Source organism: Carassius carassius, chromosome 36, assembly GCF_963082965.1.
Source record: "Carassius carassius chromosome 36, fCarCar2.1, whole genome shotgun sequence".
NCBI classification, from domain to species: domain Eukaryota; kingdom Metazoa; phylum Chordata; class Actinopteri; order Cypriniformes; family Cyprinidae; genus Carassius; species Carassius carassius.
The window spans coordinates 28,503,208-28,530,815 of NC_081790.1; the positions used below are offsets into that span (position 1 = coordinate 28,503,208).

Sequence of the window (27,608 nt, forward strand, 5' to 3'; positions counted from 1 at the left end):
GGTAGCGTGATGGATTGTAGCGGAATGGTGATGGTATGAGGCCCTAAAAACATTTAGGGCCTTATAGGTAAGTAATAATAATTTGTAACTGATGTGGAACTTAATAGGTAGCCAGTGCAGAGACCTTAAAATTGGGGTAATATGATCATATTTTCTTGACCTGGTAAGGACTCTAGCTGCTGCATTTTGGACTACCTGTAGCTTGTTTATTGAAGATGCAGGACAACCACCTAGAAGTGCGTTACAATAGTCCAGTCTAGAGGTCATGAATGCATGAACTAGCTTTTCTGCATCAGAAACAGATAACGTTGGTAGCTTGGCAATGTTTCTAAGATGGAAGAATGCTTTTTTTTTCTAACATGGGAAATATGGTTTTCAAAACAAGTTGGACAAGTTGCTGTCTAATATAACACCCAGATTTTTGACCTTGGATGAAGTAACAGAACATCCGTCTAATAGATTACAGTTTGCAACTAGATTCTGCCCACAGGGAAAAAACCTATATAAACATATATGTTTCAAGGGAAGTCGTGGCCTAATGGTTAGAGTCGGACTGGCAATCGAAAGGTTGTGAGTTCAAGTCGTGGGCCGGCAGGAATTGTGGGTGGGGGGAGTGCATGTACAGTTCTCCACCTTCAATACCATGACTTAGGTGCCCTTGACCTAGCCCATACAGAAATGTAATATATGTACACATATGAAATATACATATATTAAAATATCCACATAGAAAGGGAAAACATATATGTACATATATATCTGCCCATATATAAAACCTATTAGAAAATGGAACAATTTCATATATTGACATATAAAAGTAGCCCATATATTTTATGTATGTATAATAGTGTTTTTTTAATATATGTCACATATATAATTTTCAATAAACATGAAATATATTTCTTTGTATATATGTTCAAAATACAAACTAAACATATATGCATAGTGTCATGGAACGGTCTGCTACGCCCTCCTCTGGCGGCATCAGATCCCTCTCTCCTGAATATTAGAACTGCATTTCCCAGTCTCCCTCTCTCCTATCATCCCCGTCTAACCCTGCTTAATTATCTTGATTACCTTAAGTATTATCACCTGCAACTGGTCTTCTCCCCTTTATATGGACTGCTCTCCTCTTTGTTATTTTGTGAAGTTTTGTTTTACCCCTGGTCTATATTGCTATTCTCCGTAGTATCTCTGGACTCAGTAACCTGATTATTTAGACTATCGGAGTTCTCTACTAACGTCAGCTTGAGTTCCCTTTTGATGCCTGCCTGAGTTTATGTCTGCTGTTCTCTGTTTGATTACCTGCCTAAATAAACTGCTGTAGATGGATCTAACTGACTCCGCCGTTTCATCACACATAGCATATTGCTTACATATATGTGACATATATATGTCCCTTATATGTTTTTATATAGGCTTAGTATATATTTTACATTTAAAATGAAATATATATATATATATATAATATAATTTTGATTAATGTATATGCAATATATAAATTACATATAAAAACATTGTGTGCACATATTTTAAATGATATGTTCTTATATTATGTATATTACTTTCAAAATATCTTGAATTAATGCATGATATAAACTAAACAAATGTAAAAAAAAAAAAAACATTTTTAAATATAGGTTATGGATATGTACTTACAAACATGTAATGCAATGAACATGACATGCCTAAGCCTTAAATGTTAAACGGTGCAGTTACCAAAAAATAAGTAATACAGTAAAACAGGTAGAACATTAACATTTTATTAAAACTTTTTTAATTTAAAAAAGAAAAATTGTTAAGCTGTGCAAAATTAGAAAACTACTGAACACTCAACACACAACTTATTTAGCCACCCCTAGTTGATTGGGTATAAAAAGAGCCTCTCAGAGTGGCAGTGTTTCTCAGAAGTCAAGATGGGCACATGCCTTTAGAACAGCACAGATGTGATTACATTATGACTTTTCTTAACTATTATGAAGTAACTGTTTAATTTTTTTTTTTTTATGTCTGGCATCAGTGACATCAGTTTTTGCAGCTCTGCCAAACTTTGTTGAAAGCACCAAAAGTTTATTTTCTTTGAATGCTAGTGGAGAACCCAGGTTTACATAGCTGCATAAGTTAGAGAAATGCATTTAAATTAAGAACCCCTAGATTTTTGAAGACAAACACAACTGTATATTATTCTGTATGCATCTGCATATGTAGTGCATGTATGTACTTTCTTACATATAGATATTGATATATGGCTATTGATGAAAAAAATAAAATGTATGTTTTCAAATAGAATTTGTGTAGTATTTGTTTTTTTTTATGAGCCGGTTGAGAAGAGGTAAAATAATACATTTTATAAAAGATTCGAAAATTGGATAGAAATGAAATGTGGATGTGTAGACTTGATAAAATTTCAAACTGTTCAAATAAGGAAAACGCATGAATAAGGAAACCATAGGCATGTGAAATGTATGTTGTTTGAATAGTTTGGTATAAATTAAACATATCGGTTACATATATGGTCAAAACATACTGTATTATATAAATAATAATCATATACATCATATTAATATATGTCAATATACTAATTTAATATGCCAAATTTATATATGTTATAAACCTACATCAACATATATCTAGAGATCTGTATATATATGATAGCAATATATTGTCTTATATTTAGCATATATGATGGCGTCATTAGCGATATAGGGACATATATGTCATATATTACATTTCCGTATGGGTTACCCCACTCAATGAAGCAAGGCCTAATAACGTTAGTCTCAAAACCTAATAAAGACAGTCTATTGATTGATAATTGGCGTGGTATTCCATTGTTAAACAATGATTACAAAATCTTGGCGTCGGTACTAGCCAAACGATTAAAATATGGAATAAACGACATTATACACGAATCTCAAAGTGGCTTCATGCCTGGACGTCACATCTCTAATAATATTAGATTAGTTTTGGACTTGGTAAATCACTGTCACCTGCTCTCTGGAGACCCAATTATTCTTTTTCTTGACTTTCAGAAGGCATTCGACACAATTAGTCATAAATTCATATTAGACACCTTATCTTTCTTAAATTTTGGCAATTTCTTCATTAAAGCAATGAAAACATTTTATAAAAATAACAATAGCTCAGGTAAACTCATGTATGGAACATCTCAGAGATTTAATGTAGAAAAAGGGGTACGCCAAGGATGCTGATATTGAACAAGTACCCCTAGCTTTATCTACAATATCTAAGTTCTCAAAAAGTATCAGGATTAAAACTAAACGTTAAAAAATGTGAAATTCTGCCTCTAAAAAAACAGCAGCCAATCTGAAATATGTAATATCCCGCTCAAAAACACTGTAACTTATCTTGGTATTAAAATATGGAGAAATCCTAGAGAAACTCTGGACCTAAATATGCTCCCGGTGACTTAGACCATCAAAACCAAATGTAATTGTTGGTCTGCCAGAGATTTATCCATATATGGCAGAGTTCTGTTAAGTAAGGCAGAAGGGATGTCAAGAGCAGCTTATATTTTCTCATCTCTAGATGTTCCAAAATCCACTTGTTCCCAATTAGATCAAATTCTCTTCAAATTTATACGGAAGAATAAGCCTGACAAGGTTACAAGGTCTGTTCTTTCAAACCCTCTGGCTGAAGGTGGTCTGAATGTACTGACATTTACTTCATTTAACCAAATTATAAAAATCAACTGGATTAAAAGATTCCTCAAGTGTCCAAACAGTATGTGGAATATTATTCCAAACAGATTATTTGAAACTATTGGTGGTCCTAACTTTCTATTGACATGTCCTTTTTCGGTAGGAAAACTCCCCGTGAAATTAAGCAATTTTCATAAACAAACCTTGTTATGTTGGAATCTTATCTTTAAACACAATTTCTCCCCTCACAACTGTATTCTTTGGAACAATGCATATATACTACACAAAAACAACACTCTTTCTGAATAATTGGTTTATAAGTAATCTGTATACAGTAAACAATCTGCTAAATACAAAAAATTTATTTTATTCTTGTGAGCACTTCATGGAAAAATATGGTATTGATACATCTCAAGAAGAATTCGAAATGGTGCGAAATGGTGTCACATTGTGGCTGTGAAGGAGAAACCATTGAGCATGTTTTTGTTGATTGTCCCCTTGTAGCTTCCTTTTGGTCCCATTTACAAAGATTTATTTCCCAAAAAATAAAAAAGTATATTTCTCTAAGTAAATTTGAAATACTTCTTATAGTCACTGAGCCAAATTTATCAGCCAATGAAAAATATGTAATTAACTTAATTATTATTTTAGCCAAATATTATCTGCACAAAATGATTTGGCAAAGAAGCAAACCCTCCTTTTACAATTTCAGAATTACAGACCTTAAAAAAATATTGGAACCGCATTGAAAATTTAAAAAAAAGAACAACAAATTAAACAAAACAATCAAATTATTTCATTATTTTAACTTTAATGCAGACCCCTAAGTGTTTTTCAATTATGTATGTGGTTTTTTTTTTCCTTCTTTTCTATTTTATTTCGGATCTTTTCCTGTCTCTTATTTTTTTTCACCTTGTTAAGATTAGATTAATGAAGCTGTATATTGATTCAATTTTGTATACGTCTTAAAATTGTACTTTGACAATATGTTAATAAAACTTGTAAAAAAAAAAAAAAACCTTTAATTAGGCACTTAATTTCAATAAGTACTAACTTAACGAGCGCTAAAAGAGTACATACTCTACAGCCTGAATGCGTATGTATGAAGTATGAATGCAAATTGTATATCATCATCCGCTATGTTGATCATGTGACCTACAAAGTTAAAACAAGCACAAAAACGTAAAAGACATAAGTGACAGGTTTAATTAATGTATTTGTAATTATCTTGATAATGAAGAACATGTTTCAGAAACGGCTGCCTTTTTATTTTGTGATTGTAGTATAGCCAATACTGTTGATTTTAATTTTCTATATTTTTAACTCCACTAATGTGACCAAGTGTTATCCTTAAATCATTTTTTTTATAATTTGAAAACCCAAAATCATTTCTCATCATCTCTTGAATATTTTTTCAATTATTTTACGTGAAAAATGTTTTAAATAATTAAAATAATGTATAAAAGTTAGCATCACAATAAATGCATACATGTACAAGTCAACAACACATGATACAAAGCTTCATTCAAACTTATTGTTCTAACAAACATGTATTTACAGATGGTGAACCCCACATCCTCCTGCCATCTGAACACAGCTGATACAGTTCTGCTGCTGCACTTCACAGTCTCACTCTTCTCAATGGGAATATCGTTGAGCAACAGGATGAGGAAGACCTTGTGAAATTCCATCAGGTGTGTGATTTCACATAGAGCAGCTGTTACTACACAGAGCCGTTATTAACTGAGAAGCTGCACAAATAAACTCTGAAAATGAACGTGGATTTGCGCAGCTTCTCAGTTCATAACGGCTCTGTGTAGTAACAGCTGCTCTATGTGAAATCACGCACCTGATGGAATTTACCGCTGATTAGAGAACCGGCTTTATTGACGAGATGCGCATAACGATCGGCCGATCGTGATCGGAGCAGCCCTAGCAGCATCTGGTCCTGATGAGACAGTGAGAGCTGGAGTGATGGAGCGTCTCATCTGTGACTCTCGATCATTTCCAGGATGATGCTGTGGTCTTCTCCATCCTCAGTGCACACACCAGTCTACAGACATTTTCATAACCTACAAAAATACACATACACAATACAAAAAGTCATTACATTATTCTTTTGTTTCAGGTTTTCCCTCTTTTTCACCTTTCCTTGCAGGTCCTGCTCCACCACAAAAGATCTGCAGCAAATGCACAGAAATCAAGAATAAGAAAGGAGGTGTAATAGTTGTTTAAAATTACATTAATTAAAATAAAATACAACTTAAGATTTAAAATGATTCATTTATTTTGTAGTGTACTTACACAAATCCTTTTTGATGGCAGCATTCCTTCATCAGTGTCTCTGCAGCAGATAAACACACGTGTCTCATCTGTCCCTGTAACATCCAGACAAGAGTCAGTCTCCTCTGTCATGTATCTGTGATATACTGCATTTACATGTTGAGTTAATAACTAATGTAACTCACTTTTTATCCAACACAAATGTTCCTTAAATTATCAATATTGCAAATGGACAAATAAAATAGATAACTTATGTTTAGTTACTTTATGTAGATTTGTTTGTTTACATGACTCACACTCATCTATAGCAGTGTTGACAAAAGTGAATTCTACACAATATCACACACACATCACTCAGACACCTGTTTCATGTCTGTTAGATGTGCTCATCTACAATTCTTATCAAACATTATCCAGTCAGATGATAAATAGACATTTAGTAATAGTCTTCAAGAAGTATATATGGTTTATGTAAATCCACTATTGAATCGTGTACTTAATGGAGCTCCCCTGTTAGTTATGAATTATAAAACATGTTTACAGCAAAATCACAAAAATGCTATATTATGTACTAGGTCACAGACAGGGTTTAGATTAAGCCTGTGAAACCTGGGGATAGCGTCTTTAAACCTTTTGCTTATATGTTGCTTACTTTACGCCTTAGTTTTAATAAATAATTAACTCCAAAAACAATACCACTGTATTTCGGGGGGGGGAAAAATATTCTCACCGTTGTCTCTCACAGCAAACTCTCATATTAGTCTTCTTTCCAGATTAACGGCGGTTGGTGTCCAGTTTATTGGTGCAATACCGCCCTCTTCTGTTCCGGAGTGTGGGTCAGATAATACGTTTTCCTACTAAAACGCACACATCTCTCACATTGTCCCCTAACATTAATATATACACACACATCATGCATCAAATCCTGCCTAAAACCCCTTCCTCCCTTAAAACGTAATCAATATTCTACTCTGTGCCCTAATTAAAGCCGCCATATAGAGTGCCGAAGTTATGACGTCAGTTTGTAGGCCAACCCGGAAGTTAGCGGCGCATGGGTTCCCTCGATCGAAAAGCCTACAACTTATCGTTTTGAGATCTCGCGTGGTTCTCTGTGATTTGGACAACTTCAAGTTACGCCTCCTACTTCAAGTTACGCCCCCGTCTTGCAGTCTGCAGACGTACACGCTTGTGTGGACGCGGATATTCTTGAGACGAGGGAAAAAAAGATCGGGGGTCCGTTTCCGTGTGGACGGGGCCGAAGAATTAACGGGTACTTACGGTTATGGATAGAAATGTAGCGAAGTAAAGAGATCAATTTGCCTTTGCCTCTCAAATGTATTTGAGTAAAGTCACGAGTACTCCCCAAAAATGATACTCGAGTAAAGTACAGATCCCTCAAAATTGTACTTAAGTACTGTATTCAAGTAAATGTACTCTGTTACTGTCCGGCTCTGTATATCATGTTAATATATTGCCATAGTTAAATTCCATAACATGCCAATTACATGTGATACCAATTTCACATGTTCGCACATAAGTTCTTGCATAATTTTTTTCGTTAATTCTTAGTTTTTGCCTTGATAATAGAAAATATGAGCTAGGCATCATGTATGACAGTCAAAAATGGGATATGAGCTACAAAATGACCAGATCCTGCCATTAACTATATAGAAGACATATCTTGTTTGTATAGGGCTTATATGTGGATATGAAGAAGCAATACAGGAGACCTATATTTCCAGTATATGCACATATATGCACCTCGATTTTGCCTATATGTGGCATATATATGCATATATGCAGTATACCGTATTTTCCGGACTACAAGTCGCACTTTTTTTTTTCATAGTTTGGCTGGTCCTGCGACTTATAGTCAGGTGCGACTTATTTATCAAAATTAATTTGACATGAACCAAGAGAAATGAACCAATAGAAAACATGGTCCAATAAGTAATATCTCTGTCTTTTTAAAATTATTGGTCATCCAATCGTTTACATTTTTAACACACTCTGTTAGCTTAGATAATTTAGAAGTTTCATCTGGTCTCATTGAGCTATATAGCGGAGTATCATCAGCATAACAGTGGAAACTAATCCTGTATTTTTTAATATTACCAATGGACAACAGGTATATTGAAAATAGCAGAGGACCTAGGACAGATCCTTGTGGCACTACATATTTTACTGGTGATAATTAAGATGACTTCCTGTTCAAATAAAGTGATAACAACCGGAAAGGTAGGACCTCAACCATCTTAGAGCCTGCCCTTGAATACCTGTATAGTTTTGTAATCAATCTACGAGTATGTCATGATCTATGGTGTCGAACGCAGCACTAAGAACAAGTAAAACTAGCAATGAGATGCAGCCTTGATCTGACGCAAGAAGCAACTCATTTGAAATTTTAACAAGTGCAGTTTCTCTGCTATGGTGGGGCCTGAAACCTTCATACAGATCATTTTTTGCAGGGAGGAGCACAATTGAGCAGACAAACTTTTTCTAAAATTTTAGACATAAATGGAAGATTTGAAATAGGCCTTTAATTTTTCCAGTTCACTAGGATCTAGTTGTGGTTTCTTAATAAGAGGCTTAATAACCGCCAGCCTGAATGATTTTGGGATGTGACCTAAAGATAACGATGAGATAATATTGAGAAGCGGTTCTACAGGTAACAACGCTTTCAGTAATTTAGTGTGTAAAGGATCTTATAAACATGTTGTTGGTTTAGATGCAGAGATAAGTTTATTTAGCTCTTCCTGTCTTATAGTTGTAAAGCACTGCTGTTAATTTTTTGGTGCAATGGATGAAACTGAAGTATGAGATGCTGTAGATTAGAATGTATACATGTGACTATATGCATCTTGCAATTAACAAAAAATAAATAGACAATGGCACAATGCAAAAGTCTTTGTATGCACTTCAACCTTTTAAAAAGTTGCATATTTAAGTTTGCATATAAACAAATTAAAAAAAGTAGTTATTATATGCAAAAAGAGATTTTCGGAGAAAGAAACCAAACTGCACAGTCGAGAAAAGTGGTCCAGGTTGAAATGTTTTATTCAACTGAAAGTACCCATACTGCTAAATCCACAGTATTCTAATCCTACACTTAAAAACGAAAGACTACATCCACCAGTGGAGATCTTTTCTGCTCTCCCCAATTTGTCAAAAGCTTGTTTCCAATCTCGTTTAGTTCAGGGAAAGCTGAAAAAGTTTTGCCATAAAAGAAAACAATGACAGGCAAGATACACATGTGGTCTCACTCACATAGACAAGACAAAAAAATATGAAACGCACCCAAAAGTCTGGGGTCTACCACTAAAGACATGGTGGGCTGCAAGTGTTATCTTATACATACGGGTCCTTCGCTTCAAGCTTTGGTGGGGTGAAAACCACAGATCAGGAATGTTGTGGACTAATATTAGTGTTGTTAGATGTAAAGGTCTCTGTTTCTACCCAACGCCTTCCCAAAAATTAAATATTCTGGCATGATCAACACTGTAATAAATAATATTGAGTGTAGTGAAAATGAAGCCATGTGCATTATAATCAAGCCATTTATAACTTTTCAAATGCTCTTCTTTCATTCTGCGTGACCTAATAAATACACAACTGTTGCTCTCTCTGAAGTAGTGAGCATCACTAATGCATTATTTGACCCGAGTATACAATAGTGCGCTTCCTTGGCCAGTGCATCTAAGAGAAACAAGGTATGTGAGAAAAAAAAAAAAAAAATTTAAGTCAGGATTATTGCAATCCTCAGCTTCCTATGCCTCGAACTCCAGACCCAACCCCAGTTTGTGGCCACCTGTGTTAATGTTCCTCCCATCCAGAAGAGCAGAGAGGGTCAGCTTAATACCTGAACCAAGGGAAGGGGGAAAAAGTTAGATAAGGAACGATCACGTCCAAAAGAGCTCATTGAAAATTTCAAATACACCACTCTTCAGAAGCTTGGCATCAGTAAGACTTAATGTTTCTGAAAGGAGTTTCTTCTGCTCATCAATGCTGAATTTTTTTTTATCAAAAATACAGAAAGAACCGTTTTATTGAGAAATATTATTGCCATTTAAAATGCATGTTTTTACACATACTCACCAGGCTTCAAGGTCTGGGTATATCCCAGGCCGACAAGGCTAGAATTGTTCACTTTGACCTGAAGACAAACAAAACGGCACTCGAATTCAGCTGATTACATGCATTACTGCTGTTATGATTATTCATGAGATGACAACACATTACAAGTTTTTATTAGTGTGCATTATAATGCATGAAGAATAACCTTTATGATGTATTATAAAGGCAGGCTTTATCTGGTGTTACAATGCATTATATTATTGTGCATCATCAAGTTAAATCCACAAATAGGTACGTATTATAATGTTACGCTGTAACTGTTGCTATGATTATTTATCAGATTATACAATACGTTATTGGGCAGTATGCATGCATTAAAAATACCCTTATTATGTATAATAAATAGTGGTTTCATAATAAGTGTTACTGCTTCCATAGGGCTTTTTTTTTATTCTCACATCAATTTTGGGTTCAATTCCGATTGCATTCTGCTAGGCTACATTACACTGTGAAAGCTTGACATTCGTCAACACTGTTGTTAATTTCATTTGTACAAATATACCGTTTGGTGCCACCGGTCATCATTACACCAGAAAAATGACTGCCTTGAGCAGTGAAAAATGTTGAAAAGTGGCAATGCTAACTTTAAACATACCGAGAAGGAAGCATCGGCATCGATCTGATACTTGGCCGCGATGCCAAAGTGGGTGTTGCTGTTACCAGCGGTCCATGCCAGATTGACTGCAGTCTCCAGCTTATCGTTCACTTTTTGGTAAATGGAGCCACCAAATTCTGTTCCATCATTCCTGTGATTTGAAAACACATCAGTAAAATGATCTGAAATGCATAAACTACACAGAAGTTTATCTGGGTGACCATTAGTTTTGAACAATGAATTACTAAATCACATAACAGCAAAACACTGACTATACTTCGATTCCTAGGGATATTTCCATTTCAATCAAGTTTCCACGAGTCCCAGAAAACAAGACCTCATATCTTAAGTTTGTATCTCAAATAAAAGTAGGATGTTTTATGGCAATCTTTTAGATATGTAGTTTCAAATAGCAGATTTCAATTATCTAGTTTTTAACAATAGGCTTCAAGTTTTCAAGATGAAGAAATTTGGAACACAAAAATTCCATATTCTAAAACTCAAAAGGCAAAATTCCAAAATTCTTAAATACTAAATTCTAACACTCAAAACTCTAAAATTATAGAGTTGCAAATGCAAAATTCTCACTAAAAATTCAAAATGCTAAATTAAATTCTAATACTCAACATGCAGAAATTCAGACTGTAAAGGACAACCAATGAGAAAGACTCATTTTTTGTAGTGCATGCAACATTTAATGCAAAGAATTTAAAACTCTGTTCCATCTTGAGATCCTTTTAAGGCCTTAATTTGAGGAAGAGTTAATTATTACTTGAAGACCCACATAAACCATGCATGCAGTTTAAAAATCTTTATGTTAGGGTCAGGTAATTTTATACACAGTAAGTAAACACTAATTCAATGTCTGTCTTGCCATTTCTACCAACACCAATATCAACTGTTTTTAGCGTAAGAATATAAAACTGCAATTAACTATTTTGCTAAAAGACAAATCTGTTGAATATTGCTTTAATTTGATTAAGAAATATATATATAAACAAGTTCCAGACACCAGCGGGCCGCTTCCTGCAGCAAAGCCCTTCTCAAATCCAATCGGCAGGGAATAAACGCTTATATAAATAACCCACCTTTCTAACCTTGCGACTGCTGGAGACAGTAGCTACCGTGTGTCTAATGATACTGCGTGTGGTACATACACGTTTGTGTGGAGCTGGAACTCGTCGGACTTGTAGCCCACAGCGAAGTTGCTCTGAGTGACCCGGTTCCTCCCAGCCTCGAAAGTGGTCTGGTATCCGGCCAGCCAGCCCTCGAAGCCCACGACCACGGCTCCGTGCACCGCGGTGCCATTGATGTCGTAGTCCACGTCACAGCCCAGGTTGATGTGCTCATGCTGGAAGCTGCTCTTGATCTTCCCGCTCTTCTTGCTATGGGAAGTCAGGAGAGAAGCCAGCGAAACTAAACTGAGTTTACATCAGTGCACACGGAGCCCGTATGCATTTTTTCGTATTCATCACCCTTGAAATTCATCATGCACAGAATCTTTGCACACTTAGTCCAATGTGTTTTAATCAATCCGTTGGAAAAAAATTCAGTACTAACTGGTGTCTTCAAGTAGTGAGGACTTGCTTCTTTAAAAGAGAAAAAGTAAAGAAATATAGAGTCCATTCGATCCTGAGATATATAGGATGCAAGTTTCGGAGGCAGTGTGTAAACGTGATTTATACAACATGAGGTCGTATTTTTCTCTTTCAACGTGCAGAAATTTCAGACTCCATGTGCAATGGAAAAGCCACAACACTGAATGAAATTCTTATCAGCTGATGAGAGTGTTAATACAGCACTCGTTTAACTTGAGCTGCACGACTAATCAGAACAAAACAGCAAACGCGATGTGGCTTAGTGCGATTATCAAATCATTCACATGTGTATTTCGGAGTGAAGCACAGCACTGTTTTTAGTTACACATCAGCAGCTCAAGGTGTTTTCAGCGTCTCAGTTAAATGTAAATGATCCACACTCCATCTGCATCTGCTTTAACATGCATTTGGAGACTAAACATGCACCAACCTTCTTCACAAACTTCTAATGAGAGGTGCTTATCAATGAAAGATAGGCCTCCGGGCAGTTTACTGGAAAAATAGTGTTTGGAGGTTTAGCTATAAAAAGACAATACTAAGATTTTAGTCATTTTACGAAATCATGCCATCTTTACTATTAAATAACTGTATTTTTTACAGTGAAATTTTACAATATAAAAATTTAGTTTTTAGCAATTCTTATATATTTTTTGTAATAATAACACACATACTACCAAGTAATATTTCTCTCTTTTTTTTGTCATTTTACTAAATAAATAATAATTACAACAATATTCATTATCAGAATCATCATCATCATCATCTTCATATTATAATCCTAAAGCAAACCACAAAATATTGGCCAAATTTTAAATCCCTACAAATATTTTAAATGGCATTAAAAAAAAAAAACAATTACCATTTTTATCAGGAGAATAAAATACATATTTAAAATAATATTGCAGTTGTCAATAACGAGATATTTATTTTTTTGTAGTTTTATATTTTTTTATAAAAAATAAATAATGATTGTTATTATTGTTGTTACTTTTGATGCTGTAAATCCTAAAGCATATCATAAAAAAAAAAATATTAAATTGCAATTATACAAATTGTGCCATTCTAATTGAGACTTGCAACCACAAACATCCCTCCCTTTATATATTGCATCTTCACTGGAAATGCCAATCTAGTGGCATGGAGTATACTGGAGCACAGACACACTAAAGACATCACGTACCCAGTGTTCGGAGAGAAGGAGGAATCAAACGTCAACTTCAGCCCTTTAGCCAGCTGAGGAGAAGAAAGCAGCATTCGTGTTAAATCACAAGAATCTTATTCATGTCCGATTCAGTGTAGCTCAGCGTTCGGGGGCCTGTACCTGGTCCTCCAGAGTGATCTCCGTGCCCAGAGTGTTGTCCGTGTTCCACTTCTCAGTAAAGGTCAGGCCGTGTTCTGCCCACTTGTACTTGGTCTCCAGTGTTCCTGCTACCTTGCTGGTCTCAGTGTTGGCCGAGCCGGAGCTCTTGAACTCCTACAGCAGCACGAGAACAGATCCGTCACACTGCAGTTAGAATCTACAATTTTAGAATTTTCCAATTATTCAAATGTGAATTACAAAACCGAGAGTTCCGGTCCTTGATTCTGATTGGCTGAGGCACGTTCGAAGCGTAACTCTTCAAACACACAACTTTGTTTACGTTTGTGTGTTGCTCGGCAACCACTTTGTTGCAACCACAGCTGTTTCTGGGGAGCTACATTGTTTGGTGGAAGAATACGGTTTTTATTAATATCAGTACACTTTATATGTTGTTTTATTTTCTGAAGCGGTACTATGTGTATAGAATAAGCATTTTATAAAAGCAGTAATCCCCGTGAAGCCGTGGTTTACAGTAAATTTATAACACCATGGCTTCTTGGGGCTTATTGCTTTTAGTATTTCTAAATTCATCATCTTGAAGCTTATTATTAAAAACTGGATACTTGCAGAACTAAACATCTGCTATTTGAAAATACACATCTATTAAAATGCCCATAACATTGTTATATTTTGTTAAATACCAAATGTACAGAATTTGAGTACTCCAAAACTATATAAAATGAATTGTAATGTTAAAAGTTTGCTGACTCAGGCGAGGACATCCAGCACTGACCCACACATGCGCGCACACACACACACACACACACACTTTGCCCAAAATAAACATCCATGGGTCAATTAGTGCAAACATGTATGAAAAAACATGGAGCACTTCCACCATGTCCGTGTGCTGGTCAATATCTGCCTTTGAGGCATATGATGTAGTTTTGGGTTATTTTCTCTGCCATCATCAGTTAATCAGTATTCATGTTCTGGATTCCTGCTCTGTGCTGTTTTCTGTTGATGAAGAGAACTTCACGAGCATTATTTGTAGCACTTGTCATCCCATAATCACATTGAGCTTTGGGTTTAGTCAAATATGAAACAAAGATTTCAAATTCTGCCAGTTTTCATGAAAATAAGAGCTCTAGAAAGATGCATTTTGCTAAATGTGTATCCCAGGGTTATTACAGTTAACAAAAATAAAACAAACATTAAAATGTTTAATTTGAGATGGCTGTCAAAGCAACATTTCTCATTTTTACTTTAGTATGTTTTACGTGATGTACTAAAACTGAAACACTAATTAAAAATATTAAAGGATGACAAAAATACTAAAACAACACTATATTACATATGAATGTTATTTTTAATTAACCTGTCATTAATATTTTTTATATGTTCGTGCTTACACGTACACTTAAGTTATAACTGCCACTGTTTAAATCTTTTATATTTAAAAAAACAAATTGGATTAGAAACAATTATATTAAATACACAACCCGACTTATATTTGCCTATAACTTTTTGTGTGCGGATTACTCAAATTGTGGCTCTATTGTTAATTTTAATCTTTAATATTACAGTAATGCTTCTCTGTATAGTTTACAGCTTTAGCGGAGATATTTTAATTTCCTTAAGAATCTAAACAAATCAATTTGATTCATAAAATCAGGTATTTTATACACAAAAGTTTACATTAAACTGTAGACAAAAAAAGCAAACATTAAACATTCTGGCTTTTCATATCGTCACATCAGCAGCGAGTGAAATGTTCACATCCGGACAGAAATCACGTCAATATTTTGTCAAGTTTGGCAAAAAAGATAGCATTTTTGATTGCGTTCATGAATGAAATCCACTGGATACTTACCAATCCATTCTCTGACCTCGTTTTCAAGTCCAACTTGATAAGACCAAAACCTGCAATAACAGACAAACATCACCAACACACAAAACATTGCATTTGCATTTCATGGCAGAAGCCCATCAGTTTTATTACAGTGTGAAATAGTCTTGAGTTATTCTATGACTGCTGAATAGAGTACAACAGCCGGGCTCCTTAAAAAAATAAAATCAATAATAAAACAAAAAAAGGCAACCTTGAGTATTTCAACTTTTTTTTTTTTTAAATAATCAGTGGAATTTCTGAAAAAAGAAAAAACAACAACAGCAATAACATTACCCATGATGCTACCAAAAACTCTCTACCAATCAGAGAAGCGAAATGACACAAAAAGAACTCTTTAGCTCCGCCCACTGCCATAAAACACTGATGAAAGTTGAAATCAAGTCTCCCTGTACTGTCAAACCTATCTAAATCCATAATTTGCAGTAGATGTAAAATATCATGTTCCTATATACTGTGCATAATCGTTATATTTAGAATAAATAGTTTTATATTTCTCTATTGAGTTCATTTTGATTATGGGATTGTAGTGTTGTCCAATTTAAATCAATGTTTGTAACATTGTGATTGGCTTGGATCATGTCTTAAGGCTGTCTTTATTGGATGAATGGTATAATTCTGAAACAGAAGCTGCTGATGAAGTGGGCGGGCTATTCAATAATGACTGACTGATCACATGACGTTTAGGCCTCTGATGATTGGCTCCTGAAATGCTTGATACATACGCCAGCAGCAAAGTGAACAAATCACAAATGTCAATCATTCTGATTGAAAATATCAATACATCTAACAAAATGAAATGAATAAAACAATATGAGGGCTTGTTATTGATTTGATGGTTAAAGGTTTAACTTGACGTCCTCTACATATTAATGTCTCTGTGATAAACACACACACACATACATATATATATATATATATATGCATTGTTCTTTTTTAATATTTATTTATTTGCATGTATAGGCTTGTGTGTGTATTCAGCTCTAATGTAGACCCAGATGAATTTATACCATATCCTTTGGTGAAGATGTCGCGGGCAGACTTGCCCAGGTCTACATATGTTGGAGGAACAGCCATTGTCTGAAACAGAGGTGAAGAAGGTCAGCCAGAGGTCACGCTCACGAACAGATGGACTCCAGCCAGCAAACCCTAATCAACAACATCATATAAAAATCACTGACTTTAATGAGGAACATACTACTGCGTTTCCATCATGTAAGAAGGTCAAATGACATTCCCCCTGCTCTCAAGTCTTCAGACAGACCGTGCATGTAGACATCCACATTATGCACGCGAACATTTCTCCGAGAAACAAGATGTGTGAGTAAAACTCAATGCATATGCTGATCCAGGCGTGAATGCATGCATGAGATGAGGATCACTGCACAGAGCCCGATGGCGCAGGTTTAGGCCACCATCAGAGCAGATCGAGCACAGAACCATCTTTAAAACTCATGCAATGTTGCAATATTTCGTTTCGATCAGCTGATGACAGCGTCGTACGTTTAAACAGCACTTGCACGTTTGATGAGGCTAGCAGACACTCGATGCACATTCACAGACGCGGCAAGGGCATTTAACATTCACGCATTGATGTGCTGCATCTCCAGCGCACTCTCTACAGATCACTACAGAATCTCCCGCGATGAAAGCGCGAGGCCTCGGTACTTCGAAGTGTAATTCAGAATAAATGTCTCACTTTTGTACGCACCTGTGTAAAGTCGTGAGGACAGCGCAGGGCAGGAGAGAGAGACGTGCGGCAGAGGACGACGCCAGATTCACGCATGAGCGTCACGTGCGCAAACGACGCCACGCCTCTGCAGAATAATCTTGAGCATCACCCCAGCAGATTCCACACATCGAGATCAAACTCTATCTGGATTTCTTTCTTTTTGATTAACATTAATTTGAATACATTTTCTTATCGATGTTTCCGTCTAAATCTAGTTGTTGTTTTGTTTTTTTTGTATCATTATTTTTAAATCGTAGTTATAATTTAATCATCACCTCGAGATGAAACTACATCTGGATATATTAAACAAGGTTTAATTTGCTTGCTCTAATTTTTGCCCCCGCATTTCAAAAACGATATAGGCTGACATAAGCACAAGTTTAAGGTCTCACAGACAGAGACATTCATATTAAAGGTTTTATTCAGCCAAAATGAAAATTAATCCATTAATAATTACTCACCCTGAAGTCATCCTAGGTGTATATGACTTTCTTCTTTTATTCTTCTTTAGTTATTTAAAAAACAGTCTTTGATCTTTCAAGCTGTTTGATGTCACTCAGCGGGTGTTGCACTGCATCGGTCCATTAGAAGCTTAATAAAAAGCTCATCCATTTAAAAAAGTGTCCCTGCTCGCGAGGTAGCACTTTTTCAAAGGTAATAAATCAAAAGGAAAACAATCCTTTAATGCTATTGATTTCACAACTCTCACCCAGGGCTGCGTTCAGCCCAGACAAAATGGTGCAAAAAAATTTTTAAACGGTAACGGTGTTGTGTTCAACACTCTGTTCTGATGACACAAGGGTTGCAACTATGAAAGCTGAGAATTCCTGGTGTTCTTTTCGAAGAATTTTCAGAGCCTGATGAAATCGGTATAAATACATGTTTAATACTGCAAAATACGCTCATGCCCTCCAGAATAAAAGAGAACATCCCAATCGAGTGAAGAGATTTGTGGATCTGTGGTTTCTAATTATGGTGATCCATTTGCCTTGCAAACATTTCAGGTGAAGAATAATCCACTTCTTACCTCTGAGACTGTGTTATGATCTATATATATATATATATATATATATATATATATATATATATATATATATATATATATATATATTACATTTATTCATTTAGCAGACGCTTTTATCCAAAGCAACTTACAGATGACTTTATTTGTATTGTGAGTATTAGGCTTATCTTTATTGCTGATCACTGTAGTTGTGCTATGTTATTGTAATATTTACCATTATATAATCAGAGGAGTCTAGAAAAGTTTATAAAAGTGTCACTCCACAATACAATAGCAAAATATATAAAATATGTAGCCTATAGTATTTTTATGTTACATTAATCAGTGTCTAGCACACCTTCCTAAGGAAAGGATATGGACCAGAAGACAGTGCAATTACTTAATTATATTTAGACAGACTTTGCCTTTAATGTAAATAAACATACAAACAATATACTTGCTCTTACTATTGTGTTGACATTTTGACACACCCACCAAACAAGAGAAACCGGATCTCAAACCCCATTGCACACTGTTTACAGGAAACATTTCGTTCAAACCGGAACCGGTTTGAGCTTGAACTCGCCCAAGGTGTTTAAAATCAACTGGGTTAAAAAAAATGCATGCTTGGAGGAAAGGCTCCCTGGTTTTTCATTCCAAACTTATTCTATATTTAACCGTTGTGGTGGTTTAAAGTTTTTGCTAAGTTGTAATTTTAATTGTTAGTTTAATTGTTAATAATTTTACAATACTCTTTTTTTTAAAGGAAGACATTCCTTGATTAATGATAGGTGGTAGTGACTTGTTAAATAAAAAAAGCAATAATGTTCATATCAGAAATACATTACTCTTTATAAGTAGTATTGCTCCTAAAGCAATTTCTTCATGGAAACGGATTTATCCTTCTTTATATTTGTGTAACATATGATCTGTTCATAATAAGTTTGTGATATCAAACAAAGTTAAAGAAATCCACCTTAAAATGCATTTTTTTTACCCCTGCAAGTTGTTTTTATCTAAATTTATGGATATTCAGAATCAGCACGAATGCTCTTTTTGTGGATCTGACAATGAATCAGTGCTTCATTTGTTCTTTAAAGTCCCTTTACACTACCATTTTGGAATGAGATTTCAGTTTGATCTTTACATCCTTTAATAACCTTATTGATATTCATAAGTGTAAAGTTACAGCTTCTAACCCAAATTTTATTGCACCTTGCTCTTAATTAAAAAGTTTTGCTGAATCACTTCTTAAGACAGTCTTTTAAAAAGCAGTAAAAACATTTTAAATAAGGTTTTGAATCATCTGATATAATCTTTAGATGAACCTTCCTACCACTTGAGTCAAAACGAAAAGTGTATTTTTTATTATTATTTGTCTATGTATTATTATTATTATTTAGTCCTTGATATAATTGTTATTGTATTTTACTCTTATTTTATTTTAATTTTAATCTTGTTTTTATTTGTTATTATTCTAAATCCCTCACGACAGATTGTTTGTTCTTGTTCACTGAAGAAGGCTAACTTTCGTTGGAAAAATGTAAAAAAAAAAAAAATAAATAAAAAAGTTAATAAACAACAAATAAATAAACAAACACTTTTTGGGGGCGGGACTTAGGCGCTAAACATGCTGATTGGTTGAGTTCATGTAGCACTGTGATTTCAACCACAATTTATTCGGATCATTTTCAAAATATTACTGTTATTGTGTCATGAAATGTAGTTTTAAAATTATTTCAGGCGAGAATGTAGTTGTTTAAAACTAAAATCTGCGGTTTATTTATAAAGACAGCGCCTATTTAAAAATGTGTTTGGCTGATGTCGGAGACGGTGAGCTCCACGCGATCAGCGGGAGTTCAGTGATCATGTATCCGCCGAGATCACACTCAACTCGGCTAGACCATCTGATATGTAACGTCTCTTTAGTGGTTAAACATAACATGTAATTTGTTCTGGATAAATCTAATATGTAATCTTTTTTTTTTTTTGTCTTTATTTAATATATCTATTAATATGTTAAAATGAAAATAAAAAGAGGGAATTGATATCATATTTTGTTTAATTGTAATGTAGACTGTACATATACACATTTCCCTGAACTACATTCCATACTAATAATATATATTAATGTGTTTTAATGAAAACGAAAGCAGGCAGTATTTGATATTATATTTCATCTTATTGTAAATATTCTGTGAGGAAAATTACAGCAGACTATTTTGCTAATCTTCACGGTACTTTAGACCGAGGTGGAAACGAAGAAAGCAACAGGTCTGGGGGGAAATAGTTCCTGGGGAAAAAACGTCTCTGGTACAATTGTTCTGGGTAATTTTGATGGAAATTTGCACCATTTGCAGAACTAGCCCTTTAATCATAGCCTACTATAACAGAGAAACAATTCACAATACAAAATAAATATATTAAAATACAACAAAATAAAATACATTCATGCAACCATAAACAATAGGGGATTAAACAAAATCACACTTATTAAACAGATCAAAAGATTTCTTATCATTTCTCATGACCTCCTTAAAAGAAATTTTAAAGGGGTGCTGTTTTCAAAACTTTACATTTGTGAATACAGTATTTTAATATGAGAATTAATGTCGGATACTGCAAATTTCAACATATCCCCAGTAATAAGATGGAAAAAAATAGATATTCTTTCTTTTATCCAGTTACATGGAAAATTGAACTATATGTGAATTTGATGTGAATTATATGTAAATAAATTAATTATATGTTTAAACAAGATTTTCCAATGCAGGAGGACTTGTTTATTAGTTTACCTCTTCTCATAACAATTTGTGCCTATTTCTAGTCTATATAATTTATATATATGTATATATATTTATTAGACCTATGCATATATAAATTTAAAATTAATCTAAATTTAAAATTAAATAAAATTGCTAATATTTGCCCTCGTGCCTGTATCTGTATGTTTCTTCTTCTCTTGTGTGAACTCCTGAAGCTGTCTGTATCATTCACAACACATCCAGACACAAGAGTTTCAGGAAGGCTTTAAATGTTTGTTGTGCTAATTTCGCTTTTGGTGTGAATTTATAGTTGCCCAAATAGTTGTTATTAAGTAAGCCCAGCTCATGTACCAAAATAATAATCTAAAAAAAAACAAATACGATCCAAAGTGTACAGTGTATGCATGCTGTTATTGTGAAAAGCGTCCAGATGATGGCAGCATGTCGAATATAACTGGACCTCAAACTGAGCTTCAGCTTCAGCTTTCAAAAAAGAAAGTTACAGTGATGCATTCCTATTAATTTATGAGATGCATGTGATGTGTGAACAATTACAAAACAAATAAGTGTGTATGTGTATAATAAGCTGTTCTGAAATGATGTTTTTGTACTTCTTAAAATGGAATCAAATCTATAATCCATGCAGTTGAATGGGTTTCATACGTCAAAGCATGCATCCACTGTTATGTGTCAGTGTTAGATATGGTTTACTCTGAGTGGATGTGATCTGCTCTTGTGATTTGAGCTCTGATTTCCTGTTGGTTAGTGTTTTGTGTGATTGGTGCTTTGACTTTGATGCTCTGGGATGAAAGGAGCATTGAGATATGATTTATGTTGGCTTCATCTGCAAGGGCATCTGATTAGTCAAAGATGGATGTCTCATGCTCTTCTAACCTCGCTTATACTGCAGTAGATGAGAAAAGAGGATGCATGTCAATAAGCTATAGCGATATTGAGGTGTGCTAAATTCAACTAACATCTCACATGCCTTACAAAGACTCAAATAGATCCCATATAAATGTCCTTAGCGAAGCAGTGTGTTTGGTATGGTTTTCTCCTCATACCCTACAGTGAATGTCTAATCACTTTTTTTGCATTTGTTGTTTAGGCCCCATTGTATGTCAGGCTTAGTATTAAGTTTTTCATGGCAAATCACTATGGTAAATGTTATAGGTTTAAACGATATTTCATGCTGGAATGGTTAATATTAAGCTCTCTAAATATGTCAATATTATGTAGAAGAATAGATCTATTGTAGGGTTTCAGGAGGTCTTAAAAAATTGAATCTGCTATTCCACAATTCAAAGCCTTAAAAGGCTTAAAAAATCTTAAATTCTTCAAGTCAAATGTTGCATACATTGCAAAAAGTAGCTATTTTTAATACTTTTGACTTGTTTTCCAATACAAATATCTAATAAACATTCTTCAGACAAACATTTTTTATTTTAATTAAAAAAAAATTAACCTACTTAAGTGAGTTCATGCTTAAAACAAGAAATAAAACCTGTTAATGGGGCATAAAAACTTACATTTTGTTAATACATAAAAAAATACATAAAGTGGAATAAAAACATTATTGTTATTGGTATGAATCAATCATTATTTTATTGCTTTATTTACAATCTGCATGTGCTCTCATGAGAACCAGACTGAAAAACTGATGTGCATCCCTGTCTATAATCCTAACATCAATGCATTTTAATAACACACTGTCATGAGAAAGAAAAGGAGGGAAAAAAGAAAGGATTGTGTTTAGAACCACATCTATAGTAACATCCAGTGCATTTTAGCATCAGCTCTTCACCGTTAATTTGTAGTCATACGTCAGCTACAAAAACATAATTCTGTTGCCATCAGCCGTGATGTGGTCTGTTCAGGGTTTCAGAAGCAACATGTGGCGCACACATCTGCTGTGAACAACACACCAATCCAGTCCACCTCTTGATCTGAAGTGTCAGATAATGCTTTCCACTACATTACACAAGTTGTTGACATCACAAAGAGAGCAAGAAACAGCTTGCTTCCTGTCTTCTGAAAAGTATCACAAATGTCAAACGTTTGTGGTTTGTCTCTAAATGAGGTGAATCACCGCACACTTCAGCATCTTTGTTCGGCTGCCTTTTGTTTTGCTTCTAGCGAGAAAGATGATTATCAAACGCGAGCGAACGTGAAGATGCACTGCCTGTGGAGAGATGTGTGGCGATAGGCAGTCTGTTGACAAACTGTGCATCAGTCCTGTACACAATATCTCCACAGTGACAGAACTGTTTGGCAAGCATCGCTAGTCAAAATGTCATGCTTTTTGGTTACTCCACTGTATTATTGTTTATGCATCTCTTTGCATGCCGTTGTAGGGTCACAGAGGTCGTTGCCGTTAGTTTTCTGACATTGCTCAAGAGTCGCAGGCAGGAAACGCTCAGTGCCATGCAGGTAAGAGTCTGAGCACATGTGTGGAGGTCTTCAACACCCACTCAACTCTCACCCGGCACAGCAGCGTCAATATTTTCCACTCGCTCCCCAAGAGCACATCGTGCACAGAGCTTAGTGCAAATAACGAATCTAGGGCACAAGTGCCGGTCAAAAAATAGCTCATATTTTCCACCGCATTCAAAAATTATGAACTTTTTCTATCCACTGTGAAGATTCTTCTTTTTTTTTCACTCAAAACACAAAGCTGGCAAAAATCTAGCATTTTGGTCTGGTTTGCAGGTGTCTGGATTTTAGTGTATATAAAAGTGCAAGTGTATATCTCAAAAGATTTGAGTTTTTCACAATCACTTATTTCTCTTCAGTAGTTGTTTTAAATGCAACATAAGTTTCTGTGAATACAAATACTCCATGCAGTCTCTTGATTGTTCATAAAACCTGCATTAATAATAATAATAATAATAATAACAATTGCAGATGGAGTTTAGTGTGTCACATCAAAGGACACACCTGCTTCCAAACAGTTTTAATTCACATGGACTTTTCCAAAGAAAATGTAAGGAAAAGTTTTACTTGGGAAAAAAGCTAAGTAGTAATCTTCACTTAGAAATTCCGATAAGCTTCACAAATAATAACAAAGAAACTGCAGGAATTAGCATAAAATTTGATATGAAATTTTGAACGTGACAGTGTTGTAAAAACTGATTTGTCAAACTAAACTTTTAGTCTTTCTATTTCAAATCTAATATCTTACATTACCTTTTTTATTGTTATTATTATTTGTGTCATTTACCTGCAGTTTCCTAGCTGTTTTTAAAGTCTTACACCATTTTGCTTTATTGAAAATAAGCAGATAAAGTTACAAAAAAAAGCTGTTACAGAAAGAATGAGTGGGTGTCAAATCTCGCCTTTGGACCTCAAGAGCTAAAGCAACCTATATATATACTAGATTTTACTAGGGTAAAATATATATATATATATATATATATATGTATATATATATATAGTTGTGTATACAAGCTGTTGTATAGACTGTAGTAGACAGGCTCCTGATGTATTTATTGAAGGGTACAGAACCATCACAATGTCAGTATTGTAGTATTATCTGTCTGTAAAACATGTTTTTGATCTGGCCAAGATGTCATGAGACAAGAGTTTTTATCTGGACTAACTTTGAAGTGCCTTATTTTTATTTTTTACCTTTTTATCAATTAAAAAAAATGGTTTTATATATGATAAATATAAGTAAAGTGTCTACTTTAATGTTTCAAGTAACTTGTGAAAATAAAATATCAAAACATGCTGGGTAGCATAATGTTCAATCATCATTCAGTCTAACAGATATATGTTTGTAAAAGTGAAGCAACATACTTATTCAGACCTGTAATTATTAAAATATTATAAAACAATAAGTGATCATACTTGATTTTAATACATTTTAAATGATTAAAATTTCTTGCTGACAAATGGGTAAAATCTAGTAGTTTGAATGAAAAGTAGCAAAGATTAGTAAAGATTTAAATGAATACATTTTTAGGGGCTTCACTGTGATGCATACACACACACACAAACTATTGTTATCATAAATGGCATTTTTCCTTTAAATCATGGTATTATAATTTGTGATTGTCATAATGTTTGGCTCAGAAAAAAATGTATTATGCAAGACACATAATGATAATAATGATATATCACTTTATTTATAGTGCACTTTTCTAAAACCCAAAGTGCTAATGCATTCTAACGTATGAAACAAATAAAGATGTATTAAACTTTTGTTTTTTCTGATGCTTGAAAACCTTTTTGATCCATATAAAATATGATCATTTGAAATATACAATGTCTGTATTAATTGTGTTGTTTCTTAAATGTGCCAAATTATATAGCGATACATTTAAACAACACAACAGCAAATTTAGTCCACTAGATATATGAGACACTCTAAATAAGGTTTGTATCTGTCCTGCAGAGGGCTGTTTAAAAGATCATTAAAGGGCTGGTTGATCAGCTTATTTCGAAAGCTTGATTGCATTTATGGGGTGCAGTGTAACATGTTCATGCTTCGTTTTTTTAAAAGTGCATTATTTTCACCTATTTTACATTTATTTTAAACTTCTGTTTCCATTCTCCTCAAAATGGTCTGTTGAGTTCTTGATTCCATGAAGCCCCTCCCTCAGAAATAGGCAATGGGCTCTGATTGGTTTAGCGGGCTCAGTGTGTTTGTGTCCAGAATCGTCATGCATGTTCCGGGGGGTGGGGTTTATGTAAACATAATGTTTATGATGTCACAAACCCAGGAAGAAGCTCGTTGCAGTCCCTACCAGCGGATTTTTGTCCTTAAACAACGATTTCTTTAAAAAAAATATCTCCCTTTGCATTGAACTTTGAGTGTCGTAACTTTGCAGACAGTGTTTATGTTCTAACAGCAACATTACACACTAACTAAAGTTCAAAAAGTGAAATCATAATCAATTACACCTTAAACATTTCGATTGCTCAGGATAGAGAGAGTCTGTGGCCAGCTGCATAAACTGCTTATAGTCTTAAAGGTCCCCTGAAGTGTCTTGAAACAAGTCACCTTTATTTATATAGCACTTAAAAAAAAAACTGCGTTATTCTATGTGGTGACGTAATTTCAACTGAAACAGAAAGACAGGGCAGGACATGTCTAGTAGCCCCGCCTCCTTTTTAAAATAGCCAATAGCATTTTGTTTATATCTGCATGGGTCAGAGCCGTTGAGCTCAGTATAGCCACATCTGACAGCCACAGTCTAATAGATTACCCCCTATATTTAATATAGTAAAACTAACATTTTCCTCCCTTCTTTGTTCTTCTCCTCCCCTCCTTCATCAACTCTAACAGCTGACAACTTTGCCATGTTCTTCATTAATACAATTAAAACCTTCAGTGCACTGTTTTCCGGCCCACAATCTGTCAAGAACATCTTTCCAGCAAACAAACACTTGTTCGCATCCTTCGCTTCACTCTCTGAGGCAGAAGTCTCCAAAATCATCCTTTCTAATTATCCTACTAATTGTCCGCTTGATCCTATTCCATCTCATCTCCTTCAAGCCATATCTCCTGCAGTTGTACCTGCACTCACTGACATCATCAACACATCCCTCCACACTGGTGATTTTCCCTCATCATTTAGACAGTCTTGTATAACTCCACTACTTAAGAAACCCACCCTCAACCCATCTCTTTTAGAGAACTACAGACCAGTTTCCGTTCTTTCTTTTATTGCAAAAACACTTGAACAAGCTGTGTTCAACCAAGTTTTTGCCTTTCTAAACCTTTGCCTTTCTCACACACATCAACCTCCTTGACAGCAACCAATCTGGCTTCAGAAGTGGACATTCAACTGAGACTGCCTTGATCTCTGTTTTTGAAGCCCAAGACTGGCAATAGCGGAATCCAAATCTTCAATACTTATCCTGCTTCATCTGTCCGCTGCTTTTGCCACTGTTAACCACCAGATCCTCCTATCAACCCTACTGGCAAAGGGCATCTCAGGAACCACAATCCAGTGGTTTGAGTCTTATCTTTCTGATAGGTCCTTCAAAGTATCTTGGAGAGGTGAGGTGTCCAAGTCACAACATCTAACTACTGGGGTGCCTCAGGGCTCTGTTCTTGGACCACTTCTCTTCTCTGTCTACATGGCATCATTAGGTTCTGTCATTCAGAAACATGGCCTTTCATACCACTGCTATGCTGATGACACTCAACTCTACCTTTCATTCCATCCTGATGATCCGAAGATAGCGGCTCGCATCTTGGCTAGTCCAAAATACATTTATTGCTGGGTAAAGGACCATCACCTTAAACTCAACCTTGCCAAGACAGAACTGCTTGTGGTTCCAGCAAACCCATCATTCATCACAATTTCACCATCAAGTTAGGCACATCAACCATAACTACTTCAAAAACAGCCAGAAGCCTTGGAGTTGTGATTGATGATCAATAGTTTCTCAGACCACATTGCTAAAACTGTCCGATCCTGCAGATTTGCTTTATTCAACATTAAGAAGATCAGGCCCTTTCTTTGGGAACATGCGGCACAACTCCTTGTTCAAGATCTTGTTCTGTCCAGGCTGAACTATTGTAATGCTCTCTTGGCAGGTCTTCCAGCCAGTTCAATCAAACATTTACAATTAAATTTAGCATATACATAACATTTTACATGGAAACAGCAATGC

The 27,608-nt window shown here is 34.9% G+C and overlaps 1 protein-coding gene across 2 annotated transcripts; it reads right to left on the bottom strand.

Moving 5' to 3' along the window:
* Positions 1–9,582: 9,582 nt before the first annotated feature.
* LOC132117531 (voltage-dependent anion-selective channel protein 1-like) lies at positions 9,583–17,320 on the bottom strand. 2 transcript variants are annotated; one of them, XM_059526878.1, is made up of 9 exons: positions 17,193–17,320; positions 16,492–16,630; positions 15,446–15,495; positions 13,594–13,746; positions 13,453–13,505; positions 11,832–12,059; positions 10,675–10,825; positions 10,041–10,098; positions 9,583–9,804 (listed from the first exon to the last, which is right to left on the bottom strand). In XM_059526878.1, exons 2-9 carry the CDS (start codon positions 16,556–16,558, stop codon positions 9,713–9,715), a joined length of 852 nt encoding a protein of 283 aa, XP_059382861.1. In that variant the 5' UTR covers positions 16,559–16,630; positions 17,193–17,320; the 3' UTR covers positions 9,583–9,712. The 2 variants fall into 2 exon arrangements, with proteins under 2 accessions (XP_059382861.1, XP_059382860.1); XM_059526877.1 differs by having other exon boundaries at positions 16,492–16,561; positions 17,193–17,278.
* Between the last annotated feature and the right edge of the window lie 10,288 nt (positions 17,321–27,608).

What these genes read in the sequence shown, in the direction of transcription:
- LOC132117531 (XM_059526877.1), bottom strand. Translation starts at nt 17,267, where the DNA reads ATGCGTGAATCTGGCGTCGTCCTCTGCCGCACGTCTCTCTCTCCTGCC. An exon ending in TCCTTCTCTCCGAACACTGG is followed by an intron (nt 12,060 to 13,452) that starts GTACGTGATGTC and finishes GACTTCCCATAG; the next exon opens with CAAGAAGAGCGGGAAGATCA. An exon ending in TTCCAGCTCCACACAAACGT is followed by an intron (nt 10,826 to 11,831) that starts GTATGTACCACA and finishes TTCAAATCACAG; the next exon opens with GAATGATGGAACAGAATTTG.